The sequence below is a fragment of the Pelobates fuscus genome, chromosome 7 (assembly GCF_036172605.1).
Source record: "Pelobates fuscus isolate aPelFus1 chromosome 7, aPelFus1.pri, whole genome shotgun sequence".
In the NCBI taxonomy this organism is placed as follows: Eukaryota; Metazoa; Chordata; class Amphibia; order Anura; family Pelobatidae; genus Pelobates; species Pelobates fuscus.
The window spans coordinates 83863792-83877401 of NC_086323.1; the positions used below are offsets into that span (position 1 = coordinate 83863792).

The following is a 13610-nucleotide window of genomic DNA, read 5'->3' on the forward strand; positions in this document are numbered from 1 at the left end:
GAGGGTGGAGGGGGGAGCAAGAGGGGAGAGGGGAGAGGGGAGGGGGGGAGCAAGAGGGGAGAGGGGAGGGGGGGAGCAAGAGGGGAGAGGGGAGGGGGGGAGCAAGAGGGGAGAGGGGAGGGGGGGAGCAAGAGGGGAGAGGGGAGGGGGGAGCAAGAGGGGAGAGGGGAGGGGGGGGAGCAAGAGGGGAGAGGGGAGGGGGGAGCAAGAGGGGAGAGGGGAGAGGAGAGGGGGGAGTAAGAGGGGAGGGGGGGAGTAAGAGGGGAGGGGGGGAGTAAGAGGGGAGGGGGGGAGTAAGAGGGGAGGGGGGAGAGGGGAGGGGGGGAGTAAGAGGGGAGTGGGGAGAGGGGAGGGGGGGAGTAAGAGGGGAGTGGGGAGGGGGGGAGTAAGAGGGGAGTGGGGAGGGGGGGAGTAAGAGGGGAGTGGGGAGAGGGGAGGGGGGGAGTAAGAGGGGAGTGGGGAGAGGGGAGGGGGGGAGTAAGAGGGGAGTGGGGAGAGGGGAGGGGGGAGTAAGAGGGGAGAGGGGAGGGGGGAGCAAGAGGGGAGAGGGGAGGGGGGAGCAAGAGGGGAGAGGGGAGGGGGGAGCAAGAGGGGAGAGGGGAGGGGGGAGGGAGAGGGGAGGGGGGAGGGAGAGGGGAGGGGGGAGCGAGAGGGGGGAGGGAGAGGGGAGTGGGGAGAGGGGAGTAAGAAGAGGGGAGGGGGGGAGCAAGAGGGGAGGGGGGGAGCAAGAGGGGAGGGGGGAGCAAGAGGGGAGGGGGAGCAAGAGAGGGGGGGCAAGAGAGGGGGGGGCAAGAGGGGAGAGGGGAGGGGGGAGGGGGGAGCAAGAGGGGAGAGGGGAGAGGGGAGGGGGGGAGCAAGAGGGGAGAGGGGAGGGGGGGAGCAAGAGGGGAGAGGGGAGGGGGGGAGCAAGAGGGGAGAGGGGAGGGGGGGAGGGAGAGGGGAGGGGGGAGCAAGAGGGGAGAGGGGAGGGGGGGAGCAAGAGGGGAGAGGGGAGGGGGGAGCAAGAGGGGAGAGGGGAGGGGGGGAGCAAGAGGGGAGTGGGGAGGGGGGAGCAAGGGGGGAGTAAGAAGAAGAACACAGGGAGGAGGGGGGTAAGAAGAAGAACACAGGGAGGAGGGGGGTAAGAAGAAGAACACAGGGAGGAGGGGGGTAAGAAGAAGAACACAGGGAGGAGGGGGGTAAGAAGAAGAACACAGGGAGGAGGGGGGTAAGAAGAAGAACACAGGGAGGAGGGGGGTAAGAAGAAGAACACAGGGAGGGAGGAGTGAGAAGAGCACAGGAGGGTGGGTGAGTGTGAGAAGAGACCGCTAGGGGAGGGTGGGGGAGAGGAGAGACCACTAAGGGGCAGGGGAGAGCTCGAAGGGACAGCTCTATAGGACAGGGGGCAAGACAGGGAGCTCTTTCTGATTTGATGGTGCAATGGGCCACTTGACTGGTTTTGCCCCCCAGGCCTCAGGCTGCCAGCCCTCCCCTGTTAGGAAGCAAATACAATTATAAACAATCGTTTTATTTCTAGTCATAGTTATGAAAACAAGTTTGTGCCTAAGCTGGTACTAAAGTGACTAACACTGTTTTGTAAATCACTTAAGTTGTATGGAAGGTAAATAAAGTTTAAACCGTTTTAAGTGCCTGATCTAGTTTAGTAAGAAGGTGTGGTTATTACATTGATACATTTTCACACGCTCCTTGTAATTGTGGGAGTATATTTAGCATCAACGTGTCCTACAGATCTGTGCCAAATGTTGTAATACGTATTTCCATAGTTTACAGTGCAACGTCGTAAGAATATAAATAACTGTAGATTTATCAGGTATGTTTTACACAGAGCATATGTCTCAGACATTTCAATGATGCTTACAAAGAAATTAGGGTCACATTAAAAATTCTGGACAGGACACGCAGGGTTCAATTAGCCCTTCTAAAATATTATGCAAGTTGCAAACTCACTGGTGTTAGCCTGAATTTTAGTTCTATTAAGTATCTTTTTAGCTAGCCTTGTGTATGAAATTATATTGTATAGTATTTGTGTTGTCTTGTGGTATCTTGTCGTTTTTTGTTGTCTTTATTTTTTTTTTTTTTTTTTTTATATTTTACAAAAGCGGAAAGCAGGAAGAGAAAAGGATAGGAAATAATCAGGATGAATATACATCAAAGTACATTAAAATCATATGCAAACAAATGCATATTGTTATTGCTTATTGAGATTTATTTGGTTTCAATTCTGCATGGCCCTATGGTGTTTTTAATTATTTTTTACATTTATATTTGTTTTTGTTTTTTCATATTTCATTTTGGCACATTTAATTTACTTTTTTTTTTTTGGTCTTATCTCCTGGAATCCAGAACAATTAACTAATGAACCAGTGGAAAGTGACCCTTTTGTGTGTTTCTGTTCCCGTGTTTAGATTTAGCAATATAAGCACTGTATGTAACATGTACCATATGTTTGTATACTCTGTGTGTAAGTGATCCAATGGCTGTACAGGTGCTGTGGATGCCTGGCTACATCTGTGAGCGAATGTTTGAATGATGGGAGCAGAATGCGGAGCACATAGTAAATTAGACTTAATTATATGCACCTGATTCCTTTTTCTTCCTTGAGCTCTCGTGGAACATTAACCCTTTGGATAATTACCAGGTCAGTGCTGAGTTTGTTAATCATGGCATATTGCAGTCTGCTCTCTGAAGGGAGATCACTCCTTTTCTTTACTATAAATTACAGTTTAGTACTTTTAACTCAGAATGCCTGCTAATGCATCAGTAAATGCTTTTAAATCAAGACTGTTTGACTTGAAGGAGTCTTTAAGCATGCTATGGTTAGGATCAAGTAATATTGGCTGAGGCGTGCCTGTGGATCTTATGGCATGGTTTGATTATGCTTGGCAGTGTTTACTGAACATGATTTGGCAATACCTGGGAGAAAGGCACATTCAATTCACATATTTGTTTAAATTCAGGTATGTATATTTTGGTTAACTTTGTGCCGAAAGTTGGGCATGGCTTGGGGAATTCTGTACATATTCTTGACTTGGAAAGATATTCTATGGAAAAAGAATGTACTTTGACACTCTCTGTGAAATGTTTTGGAATATATACGGATTACTGTTCTTCTGAATGAAGCTCGCTCACTCATTCTCTGTTCAAGACAGAATGTATAGATTATATATGCAAAGAATGTATAGATTATTACATTTTATCTGATGTTTGGACACATGCTCCTACATGTGTGTACTGTAAATCCAGAGATTCTACATGCGGCAGTGTAAACTCGCAGTAGCATCTATAGTTGCTATTTAAATAACATAAGACTTAATAAAACATGAACATATTATATATTTGTCATACTGGGCACATGAAATGTTTTCTGAGGTACCTCTATGCCATAGCACTCTCCCTCTAATCTATGAATTATGTCTTCTTTATAAAACTTTAATTGTCCTTTTGTTAGAACTGTCTATTTTCCTCTCCATTTTTAAAATTTTGTTTTACTTTTAAGACCTCTTTTAAGGATCACTACACAAACATGTTCCTGACCCTATAGTGTTAAAACCACCAGCTAGCCCCCTTGGGCCCCTCAAGCCTCCATAAATATAGCAAAATATTACTGTATTCAAGCCTGAAGCTGTAAAAAAAAAAAAAAAAAAAAAGCAGTCTGCCGACATCATCAGAAGTGGTAGCCTGATCCAATCACAATGCTTCCCCATAGGATTGGCTGAGAATGACAAAGCGACAGATCTGGGGCAGAGCCAGCATGATTCAAACACAGCCCTGGCAAATCAGCATCTCCTCATAGAGATGAGATGAATTGCATCAATGAGGAAAGTTCAGTGTCTGCATGCAGAGGGAGGAGATACTGAATGTTTGGATGCATTTTAGGCAGTCATGACCCAGGAAGGATCTCTTGCAGCCATCTGAAGAGTGGCCAGTGAAGTTACCACTAGGCTGTAATGTAAACACTGCATTTTCTCTGAAAAGACATTGTTTACAGCAAAAAGCCTGAAGGTAATTATTCTACCCACCAGAACAAATGCAATAAGCTGTAGTTGTTCTGGTGACTATAGTGTCCCTTTAATGTTACTGATATTTTTCGAATCCCCTTCTCTCCCGCTGCCTCTCACTATGCTTTGAATTGTTCTTTTTGACTTTTTTTGTCTACTTTAATTTGTTTTGAATCTCTCACACCCTGTTTCTTCTCCCTCCCAGTATGAATTCAAAGCCAAGAACATAAAGAAGAAAAAGGTGAATATCATGGTATCTGTGGATGGAGTAAAAGTCATCCTGAAGAAGAAGAAAAAGGTGAAAAAAATCTCATGTTATGTGCCCACTAAATAGATTTTTTTTTTTTTCAGAAAACCATGTATATATTTCTATTAACTAATATAAATGCTAATAGTTATGCGTTAAACCTACAAGAAATCAGACTGAGAATTTGAGTTTTCTGGTCAATAACTATTTTCCTCTCCTTTATTGATGACAGGATTGTACATGACTTCTGTAGGAGTTTCGATCAACTGTATCATAAAAGGTTGAACAAGATAGATTTGAATCTGGTATTCATTCTAGATTGCTGTGTCAGTAAGGTGTGTCTTGTAGCAGTTCTTTTCTTATCTGTACATCTATTGATTATATTATTATTGTCCTCTCACTTTGAAGGGGTTCTTCTCAGATGCTGTGTGGCTTGTTTTTATCTGCTTTAATACTTTTTGGAGGAAGATCGTCTTCTCGATCTATGAAGGATTATTTCTTTGTCTATTTTTCCTTAAGAGTAATTTTTTTAGATCATTATTGGTGCTTCATATATAAGTGTATATTATATTTAAAAAAGAAAAAAAGACTTTGCACTCCTACTCATGGTTGTTTGTAACCCATCGCTCGATTGCACTGAATATGCAGGACAAAAAAAAATCTGCACTCCCAGGTATTTTCACACAAAACTTCTTTACTAGAAAATTGTCAACAATCAACGTTTCAGTTCCCAGTGGGCTGGCAATCCTGCTCTTGGTATACATAGTGGTTATTTCCTGATGTGGTATGTTTGCCACTGACCAGATCTATCGTTAGAAACTTTCCATGTGTTCAGTATTTTCACTACTGCCCTCCCACCAGCCCCAGTGCAGGGAGATAGGTATACAAGTCTGACCTCTAGCCATAATGTTAGTTTAGACAATATTGTTCCCCTCTCATGCTTGGCTGACATAATCAGAACTGGTGGTCTGAGCCAATGCTTCCCCATAGGATTGACTGAGACTGTCAAGAGACAGATCAGGGGAGAGCCAGCACAAGTCAAACACAAGCCCTGGCCAATCAGCATCTCCTCATAGAGGTGACTTGAATCAATGCATCTGTATGAGGTGTCTCCATACTAGAGGAAGCACCTCTAGTAGCCATCTAAAGGAGTGGCCAGTGGAGGTACCATATGCTGTAATGTAAACACTGCATTTTCTCTGAAAATACAGTGTTTACTGCAAAAACCCTGAAGAGAATGATTCTACTCACCAGCACAAACACAATAAGTTGTAGTTGTTCTGGTAACTATAGTGTCCCTTTAAGGCATGGTGATAGGTGTTCAACCTGTTTTTCTCTCCGAAGGCCTCAATCCCCTCCTAACCAACACCGCAACTGGTCAACCATGCAACCAATTGAACCAGTAGTTATTGTTTTTAAAAGTTATTGTTACTTTCTGGAGGTGTTTCTTTAAATTAGAAGTGTTCCCTTTAGTGAGGTCATGATGGTTGTATTACTTGGGGAAGGTGTTCTATCACACATTAGAACATAAAAACAGAGGGCAGCTATAACCTTAAAAGAATGTCTTTTCGAGCTGAACATGCCTCCTGGTGTTATCATTGTTTCGGGATGGTAATTCTCCCATTAGGTTTTGAGCCTTTCCAAGTGAAGTGTTCTTTTCCTCGAGTTATTATTAAAAAACAATTACTCCTCTGTTGGTTAAATTTCATCATGTAGCATTGCTTTTTTTTTTACTTTGTTGCAACAAAAGAAATTATTTTATAGCTACATAAAGTTACTCGGAAGCTTGTTTCATACTCCCCGTATTTTATGACCAAAGCATTTTTATTTGTACATGTAAATTCTGCATATTATGGAATAGATGTGTGCTAAAAATGTATGTGTTTTTTTTGTTTCTTTTGATTATAATGTGTTCCTATTGTACTAATTTTTTTATGCATTCATTCTGCTAAAATAAAGAGCTGAATTATATTTTATGGCTTTTTTTGTGTGCAGAGAGTTTAACAGATGTCAGGGAGGATGGTTGCTTATCTCCTACTTAAGAAAGGGTTTTTTCAAATAGATTTTAGAATTGAACTACTTCCTGTTCTTTATGTCAATCTATTCGAATAGCTACAGATTGTGATCAGGGCTTTTAAAATCTGCTGTATAGATGAGGGTTTTTATTTTTATTTTTACCTTTTTACATACTGTATCTAACTCTGCAGAATGTATTGGTGCTATATAAGTAAATTGCATAAATAAATAAGTTTTTTAACCGATTTTAGTTTAAAATCTTGAAGGTTTTTAAAGGGATACTATGGGAGCCAAACCATTTTCGCTTAATAAAGCAGTTTTGATGTATAGAGCAGCCTCTCCATTCTCACTGCTTAATTCTCTGCCATTTCTGTCATTTCAACCCTATTCATACCTCTCTGCATGTGACTTTCACAGTCTTCCTAAACACTTCCTGTAAAGTTATTTCATGTTTACACTTCCTTTATTGCAAATTGTTCAATTTAACATTCATCTCCTGCTCTGTTAATAAACTTCCAGAGCTTCCTAGAGCCTCCTGTTCATGATTAAAGTTCAATTTAGAGAGTAAGACATAAAAACATGTAAAGCAAAGACTTGACTTAATAATAATAATAATAATAATAAAGGGACACTGTAGGCACCGAGACCACTTCAGCTCATTGAAGTTGTATGGGTGCAGTGTACCTTTTGCACTTAGTGCTGCAATGTAAAACATTGCAGTTCCAGAGAACTGCAATGTTTACATTGCAGCTCTAAGTCTGCCCTCAGTGGCTGTCTACCAGACAGCCACTTGGAGAGCTTCCAGAATCAAGACAGACCTTTGTTCCGTTATCTGAAGCTGGACGTCCTCACGCTCTGCATGAGGACCTCCATCATCAGTTTTTCCCTATTGAAAAGCATTAAATATTGCTTTCCTATGGGAAAATGCTAATGCAAACGCAGCCATTGCCACGCATTAGGTCTCATGGAAGGAGCTTGACCCAGCTTGGGCGGAGTCTGACATCGGCTCTGGATTCGAGTAAGTGGGTAAAACACATGCACTCTCTGACAGATACCTTCAGCCCCACGGGAGTGGGGGACGCGAGGTAAGGGGGCACCTTTTAAGCCTATAGTGCCAGGAAAACAATTTTAAGGGATTTAAGGGATTCCCATTGGGAAATGGTGAAATAAAAGCCAGTTCATACCCAACTGATCTGCTCTTTTTAATCATTAAGGCCAAATCATATTTAACTCCCCTGTTGGAAGAAATTAACAACTTTGAAGTAAATTACGATAAAAGCGAACTTTATGTTCATATTCTCCTCACATGACAAAAGAGAGAGAATACTCTCCACATACACCTTCAGAGAAGCCACTACATCCATTAAATAGTTAGGAGTTTCATTTACACCCACAAAGGAGGCACAATATACATCTAGTGACCCAAATTTTAGCAGACCTGGCTAAACGGAACAAACCCTCCTTCACCTGGTTTGGTAAAGTTATCATCATTAAGATCAGGACTTGACAAATTTGCTTGAAATATAGGAACCAGCTAAAAAAGTTATGAGTCGTGTTTTTTTTGTTTTTTTTAATGGTTTCATTTTTAACGACAAAATTACAATTCTTAAAAAAGACACTACAATAATCAGAAACACTGCAAATTAATGTAGTGGTTCTTATGTCTATATGAGATGTTCCTGTAAGCTATTCAATAGAATACTACCTTTTCAGAGAAAAGGCAGTGTTTACGTTGCTGCCTAGTAGCACCTCTAGTGACAGTCACTCAGATGGCCATTAGAGGTGATTCCTAGTCCAGTGCTGTACAGTGTGCAGCACCTATGTTGAGCATCTCCACACTTTACATGGAGGCGCTGAATGTTTCCATAGAGATTAATTGATTTAGGGCATCTCTGTGAGTAAATGCTGATTAGCGCAGTGTTTTGTCGCACATGCGCAATAGACACCCAACACTTTCCTATGCGAAAGCATTGGCTTAGCTGAGATCATCAAGATTTATAATCTCAGCCATGGAGGTGGGGTCAGCCATGGCGGGACTGGCATAACGTGGGAAAAAATGTGAGTAAAACCACATTTTCCATGCTGTGGCAGAAATGCATCTGCCACGTGTTCCTGGAGGGGCCTGTTGACTAGCCTGCTGCCCAAAGATTATGGGCCCTGCAAAAAGACATGTTAAAAAGTGACTTCCATGGAAAAACCAAACCACTGAACCGATCTGGGTGATTTTTTGGATATGTTGGTCTCCCCAGGATTAAGCCTTGGCTCGTGTGGGGGCGGGGATTGCTTTACTGCTCTTTGGATTATTATACTCTCTTGGAGGAGAGGACTTCTCACTGGGAGATGGATCCAGGTGTTGGTCCAGGGTGGGAAGGGACGGCGAGACCCCAGCCAAGCTGCGGCGGTTAAGAGGGGCTACGGTGTTTATGGTGTCTGGTGCGGTGCTTATAGTACTCGGTGATACTAGAAAGCGTGATTGGCGGAGGTACCCAGTCAGGGTGCCTGGTGGTCCGTCACACATGCGATCAGAGGGGGAACCGTTAACTAAAAACGCACTCTCTGACTGACACACACATTTTCTCATACACTCACAAATTATTATTTATTTTTTCAATTTACATCACCAGAGCCTTCCTACCTTTGGGAGAGCTGGAATGGATCCATTCCTTTGGGTCAAGTGGAGCTTGTGTAATCTTCAAGCGTTTCTTGCTCTGCTGCAAGAACTGCAGGAAGATTTCTGCTCCCTTAGCTGCCTGGCTCCATGCTCCTCCGGCTGATCGCCTCCACTCTACCTCGGGCTGACATACACCAGGAGAATCCTTTTGCCTCCCTAAATTTATAGTAAAATCTTACTTGTATTCAAGTCTACAGCTGCTCTGCCCCTGTTTGCCTCTGACCTGCCTGCTGTCTGCTGACATAATCAGAAGTGGTGGTCTGAGCCAATCACAATGCCTTCCTATAGGATTGGCTGAGCCTGTCAAGGAGGCAGATCAGGGCAGAGCCAGCCAGTGCTGTATTTGCCACAAGGCAAACAAGGCATTTGCCTTGTGTGGCACATTCCAGGGGGCGGCAAAAACTCCGCCCCCAAATGCCTTGTTAGCCTCAGGGAAGGCGGCTAGCTGAGGCCCAGACGGGCGGCGAGGGAGCGCTGAGATCTGAGCTCTCCCTGCTCAGCTTCCTCACGCGCTGCAGAGTGATGCGGGGAGCCAGAATATGATGTCCCATTCCGGCTCCCAGCATCACTCTGCAGCACGCTAGGGAGCTGAGCAGGGAGAGCTCACAAATCAGCGCTCCCTCACCGCCTGCCTGGAGATCAACTAGCTGCCTTCCTGCCTGCCTAAACAGCCTGCCCAAACAGCCCCACTGGACCCCAGGTAAAAAATCCTCCCAGCTCTCCCAATGGTAGGGAGCCTGGGTAGATTTCAAATAAAAAAATAATCTGTGAGTGTTTAAGGGGAAGGGGGGGGGGGGGGTTGTGTGTGTGTGTGTCTTGTCAATGAATGTGTGTCTGTGAGCGAGCCTGTGTGTCTGAGTGACTGTGTGTGTCTGTCAGTGTGTCTGTGAGTGAGTGTGTGTTTCTATGAGGGAGCCTGTGTGTCTGAGTGACTGTGTGTCTGTCAGTGTGTCTGTCAGTATGTGTTTGTGTCTAAGTGAACAAGTGTGTCTGTGAGTGTGTGTGTGTGTGTTTCTATGAGGTAGCCTGGGTGTGTGTGTGTGTGTGTGAGTGATTGTGTATGCCTGTCAGTGTGTGTGTGTGTGTCTGTGAGTAGGTGTGGGTGTGTGAATGTCAGATTGTGTCAAATCAGTGTGTGTGTGTATGTCAGTTTATCTGAGAGTGTGTTTCTGGCAGTCAAAGTGTGTGTTAGTCTTTAACAGGAAGAAGGGTGGCCTCTAAAGGAAGGGGTGGGGGCAAATGTAAATTAGGGGGTGCCTGAGTTTCATCATGCCTAGGGCAGCACAGATCCAAAACACACCACTGGAGCCAGCACAAATCCCACACAGCCCTGGTCAATCAGCATCTCCTCACAGAGATGCATTGAATCAATGCATCTCTATGAGGAAAGTTCAGTGTCTGCATGCAGAGGGTAGAGACACTAAATGGCAGTGCTGCTCACTGTGCAGCACTGCCCCAGTAAGCACCTCTAGTAGCCATCTGAGGAGTGGCCAGTAGAGTTATCACTAAGCTGTAATGTAAACACTGCATTTTCTCTGAAAAGGCAGTGTTTGCATGTAAATGCCTGCTGGGAATGATTATACTCACCAGGACCAATTACATTAAGCTGTAGATGTTCTGGTGACAATAGTGTCCCTTTAACCCCTTAAGGACCAAACTTCTGTAATAAAAGGGAATCATGACATGTCACTCATGTCATGTGTCCTTAAGGGGTTAAGGTAAAATAGTCAAACTGAAAACATAATTGACTTGGAAAATGAACAATTGAACGATCTGATCCCTGATCAATCAGGTTTTTGCCAAAATCACTCCACTACAACTGCAATGACATTCAAACTCGCATGGAACAAGGAGACCTAACTGGAGCTATTTTCCTTGATTTTGCAAAGGCCTTTGACACAGTAGACCACAACGTTCTACTGCACAAACTAAAAAACTCAGGTATTGATGATCTTCCGCTAACCTGGTTTCGATTATATGTATCGGATCGATCACAATATGTGTCCATTTCTAACAGCAACTCCCTCCCTCTCCCAGTCAAGTATGGTGTTCCCAAGGTTCCATTCTCGGACCCATACTATTCACATTTTTTATAAATGGTCTGCCTAATGTCTGCAAATCCTCAAATGTACACATGTACACAGATGAAACCGTAATCTATGCAAGCAAATCCGATCTTAGGAGGCTGTGCTCCAAGACCAGTTTACAGAGGTAGAAAAGTGGATCACAACAAACAAACTCTTCCTAAACACTGACAAAACTGTCACAATGATCTTTGGAACAGTACCTAACTTACACAAATTACAAAATTCCCATCTATCCATCAAAACAAAATCAAATAGAACACTGCAGTCAAGTCTTTCAAATACTTGGGTACGTTGTTAGACCCAAATCTATCTTTTGGCCTTCAAATAGAAAAACATTCATCTAAACTTTAGCCCTGTACAGAAACAAATCCTGCCTAAGCCCTACAGTAAAGGATTAGATTGCACAACAAATGCTGATGCCAATAATTGATTATGGGGATGTTGTATATGCACCTGCACCGCAAACCCACTTTAATAAACTTAATACATTGTATAACTCGTTCTGCCGCTTTGTGCTACAATGTGATTACAGGACCCACCATTGTGACATGCTAAAAGAACTAAACTGTCTGTCGCTGGAATCCAGACGCACCCTTCATCTTTCCAGCCTTGTGTTTAAGGGCTTTTCTGGGAAGCTCCCACACTACCTGAACAGAATACTCGCCCCAGCTGTTCCCACCTCCTATAACCTCCGATCCAGTACCAGCACTTTATTGAGTCTACCTCAATACAAAAAGGAAGCAGCCCAATCGTCCTTTTCCTATAGAGCACCGCAATTATGGAATGACCTCCCGCACACTTTCAAATCTTCCCCAGGCCTAAAATCCTTTAAGAGATCCCTCTCTATATATCTCAAAACAGAATGCACCTGTCATGTTTGATTATATATTTCCTACCTCTTCTATGTTAAATTTTGTATATATTGTGTATTAATATTGTTTTTGTATTTTATTGTACCCCATTGTATCCATGCAATGTTTTGTGGGATATACTTGAAAACGAGATAAATCTCAACGTATCCTTCCTGGTAAAATATTTTATAAATATAAAAAAGGTTTTTTTTTGCCCTAAATGTTTCACTTTAACCTATTCATAACAAGCTTTTGTGTTAGGGACAAAATAGGCACAAAACAATTTCAGCTTAAAGGACCACTCTAGTGCCAGGAAAACATACTCGTTTTCCTGGCACTAGAGTACCCTGAGGGTGCCCCCACCCTCAGGGACCCCCTCCCGCCGGGCTCTGGAGAGAGGAAGGGGTTAAACTTACCTCTTTTTCCAGCGCCGGGCGGGGAGCTTTCCTCTTCCTCTCCATCTTGATCGCGACGTCATCAGCTGAATGCGCATGCGCGGCAGGAGCCGCGCTCGCATTCAGCCGGTCGCATAGGAAAGCATTTACAATGCTTTCCTATGGACGCTTGCGTGCTCTCACTGTGATTTTCACAGTGAGAATCACGCAAGCGCCTCTAGCGGCTGTCAGTGAGACAGCCACTAGAGGATTTGGAGGCTGGATTAACCCTCATTATAAACATAGCAGTTTCTCTGAAACTGCTATGTTTATAAAAAAAAGGGTTAATCCTAGAGGTACCTCTCACCCAGACCACTTCATTAAGCTGAAGTCGTCTGGGTGCCTAGAGTGGTCCTTTAAGCAGTTTTGGTGTATAGATCATGCCCCTGTAGTCTCACTGTTCAGTTTCCTTCCATTAAGAGGTCAAATCCCTTTGTTCATACAGTCCTCCCTACATGTGACTTGCACAGCTTTCCTAAAAACTTTCTGAAAAAGAACATTTAGATTTTAGGTTCATGTATTGCACAGTCTGTTTATCTGGAATTTCTTATCTCCTGCTATGTTTATAGCCTTCTAGAGCCTACATGTATGTGAATAAAGTGCAATTAACAGAGCAGGAGATACAAACAAAGCAAGTTAAAGTCTGATTGAAAATGAAACCATTTTCTTATGCAGACTGTGTCAGTCACAGACAGAGGAGGTGTGGCTAGGACTGCATAAACAGAAACAAACGTGATTTAACTACTAAATGGCAGAGAATTGAGCAGTGATACTGCAGGGGTATGATCTATACACTAAAACGGCTTAGTTAAACTAAAGTTGTTTTGATGCCTACAGTGTGCCTTTAACCTAAAGCATAAATTAAGTCCAAAATTATGTTGCTTATTTGTCCTCATGCACGTGATACTCTGAGTTCCATTTGTATCCTTGAAGAAGATTATGTTCCTGACACTGTTTGTCCTATTGCAGAAAAAGGAGTGGGCCTGGGATCAGAACAAGATGCTAGTTATGCAGGATCCTATTTACAGGTTAGTAAGCATGATTTACACTGTTCAGCTACTTGTTCTGTTTGTTGAATTTGAGTTTTATATTTGTCAAGGAAGGTCAAATACAACTGTCAGGGTATTTACTGTACCAGGAATTTCAGGCATTGACCAAGGAAGCACACTAAATGCCCAACAATTTGCAAATCCCGGGTCCTTTCCCTATCTTCACGTGATTCTGGTAGCGTAGAAGAAAGCACTGAGAGTAAAATGAGTAATCTCTCTTCTTCTTGGAATTCCACTGTTGTAAGCATTAATCTTTT

General features: G+C 43.3%; 1 protein-coding gene across 5 annotated transcripts in view; it reads left to right on the top strand.

Annotated features, from left to right (window-relative positions):
* The window catches only part of LOC134567966 (carboxyl-terminal PDZ ligand of neuronal nitric oxide synthase protein-like), a 101554-nt gene that overhangs the window by 40853 nt on the left and 47091 nt on the right, over positions 1-13610 (top strand). For 3 of the 5 annotated variants that reach the window (XM_063426149.1, XM_063426150.1, XM_063426152.1), the window contains exons 3-5: positions 2603-2638; positions 4204-4296; positions 13274-13332. In XM_063426149.1, coding sequence (XP_063282219.1) covers positions 2603-2638; positions 4204-4296; positions 13274-13332 — 188 coding nt within the window. The remainder of the gene's footprint in view (positions 1-2602; positions 2639-4203; positions 4297-13273; positions 13333-13610) is intronic. The other 2 variants (XM_063426151.1, XM_063426153.1) reach the window with 1 other exon arrangement.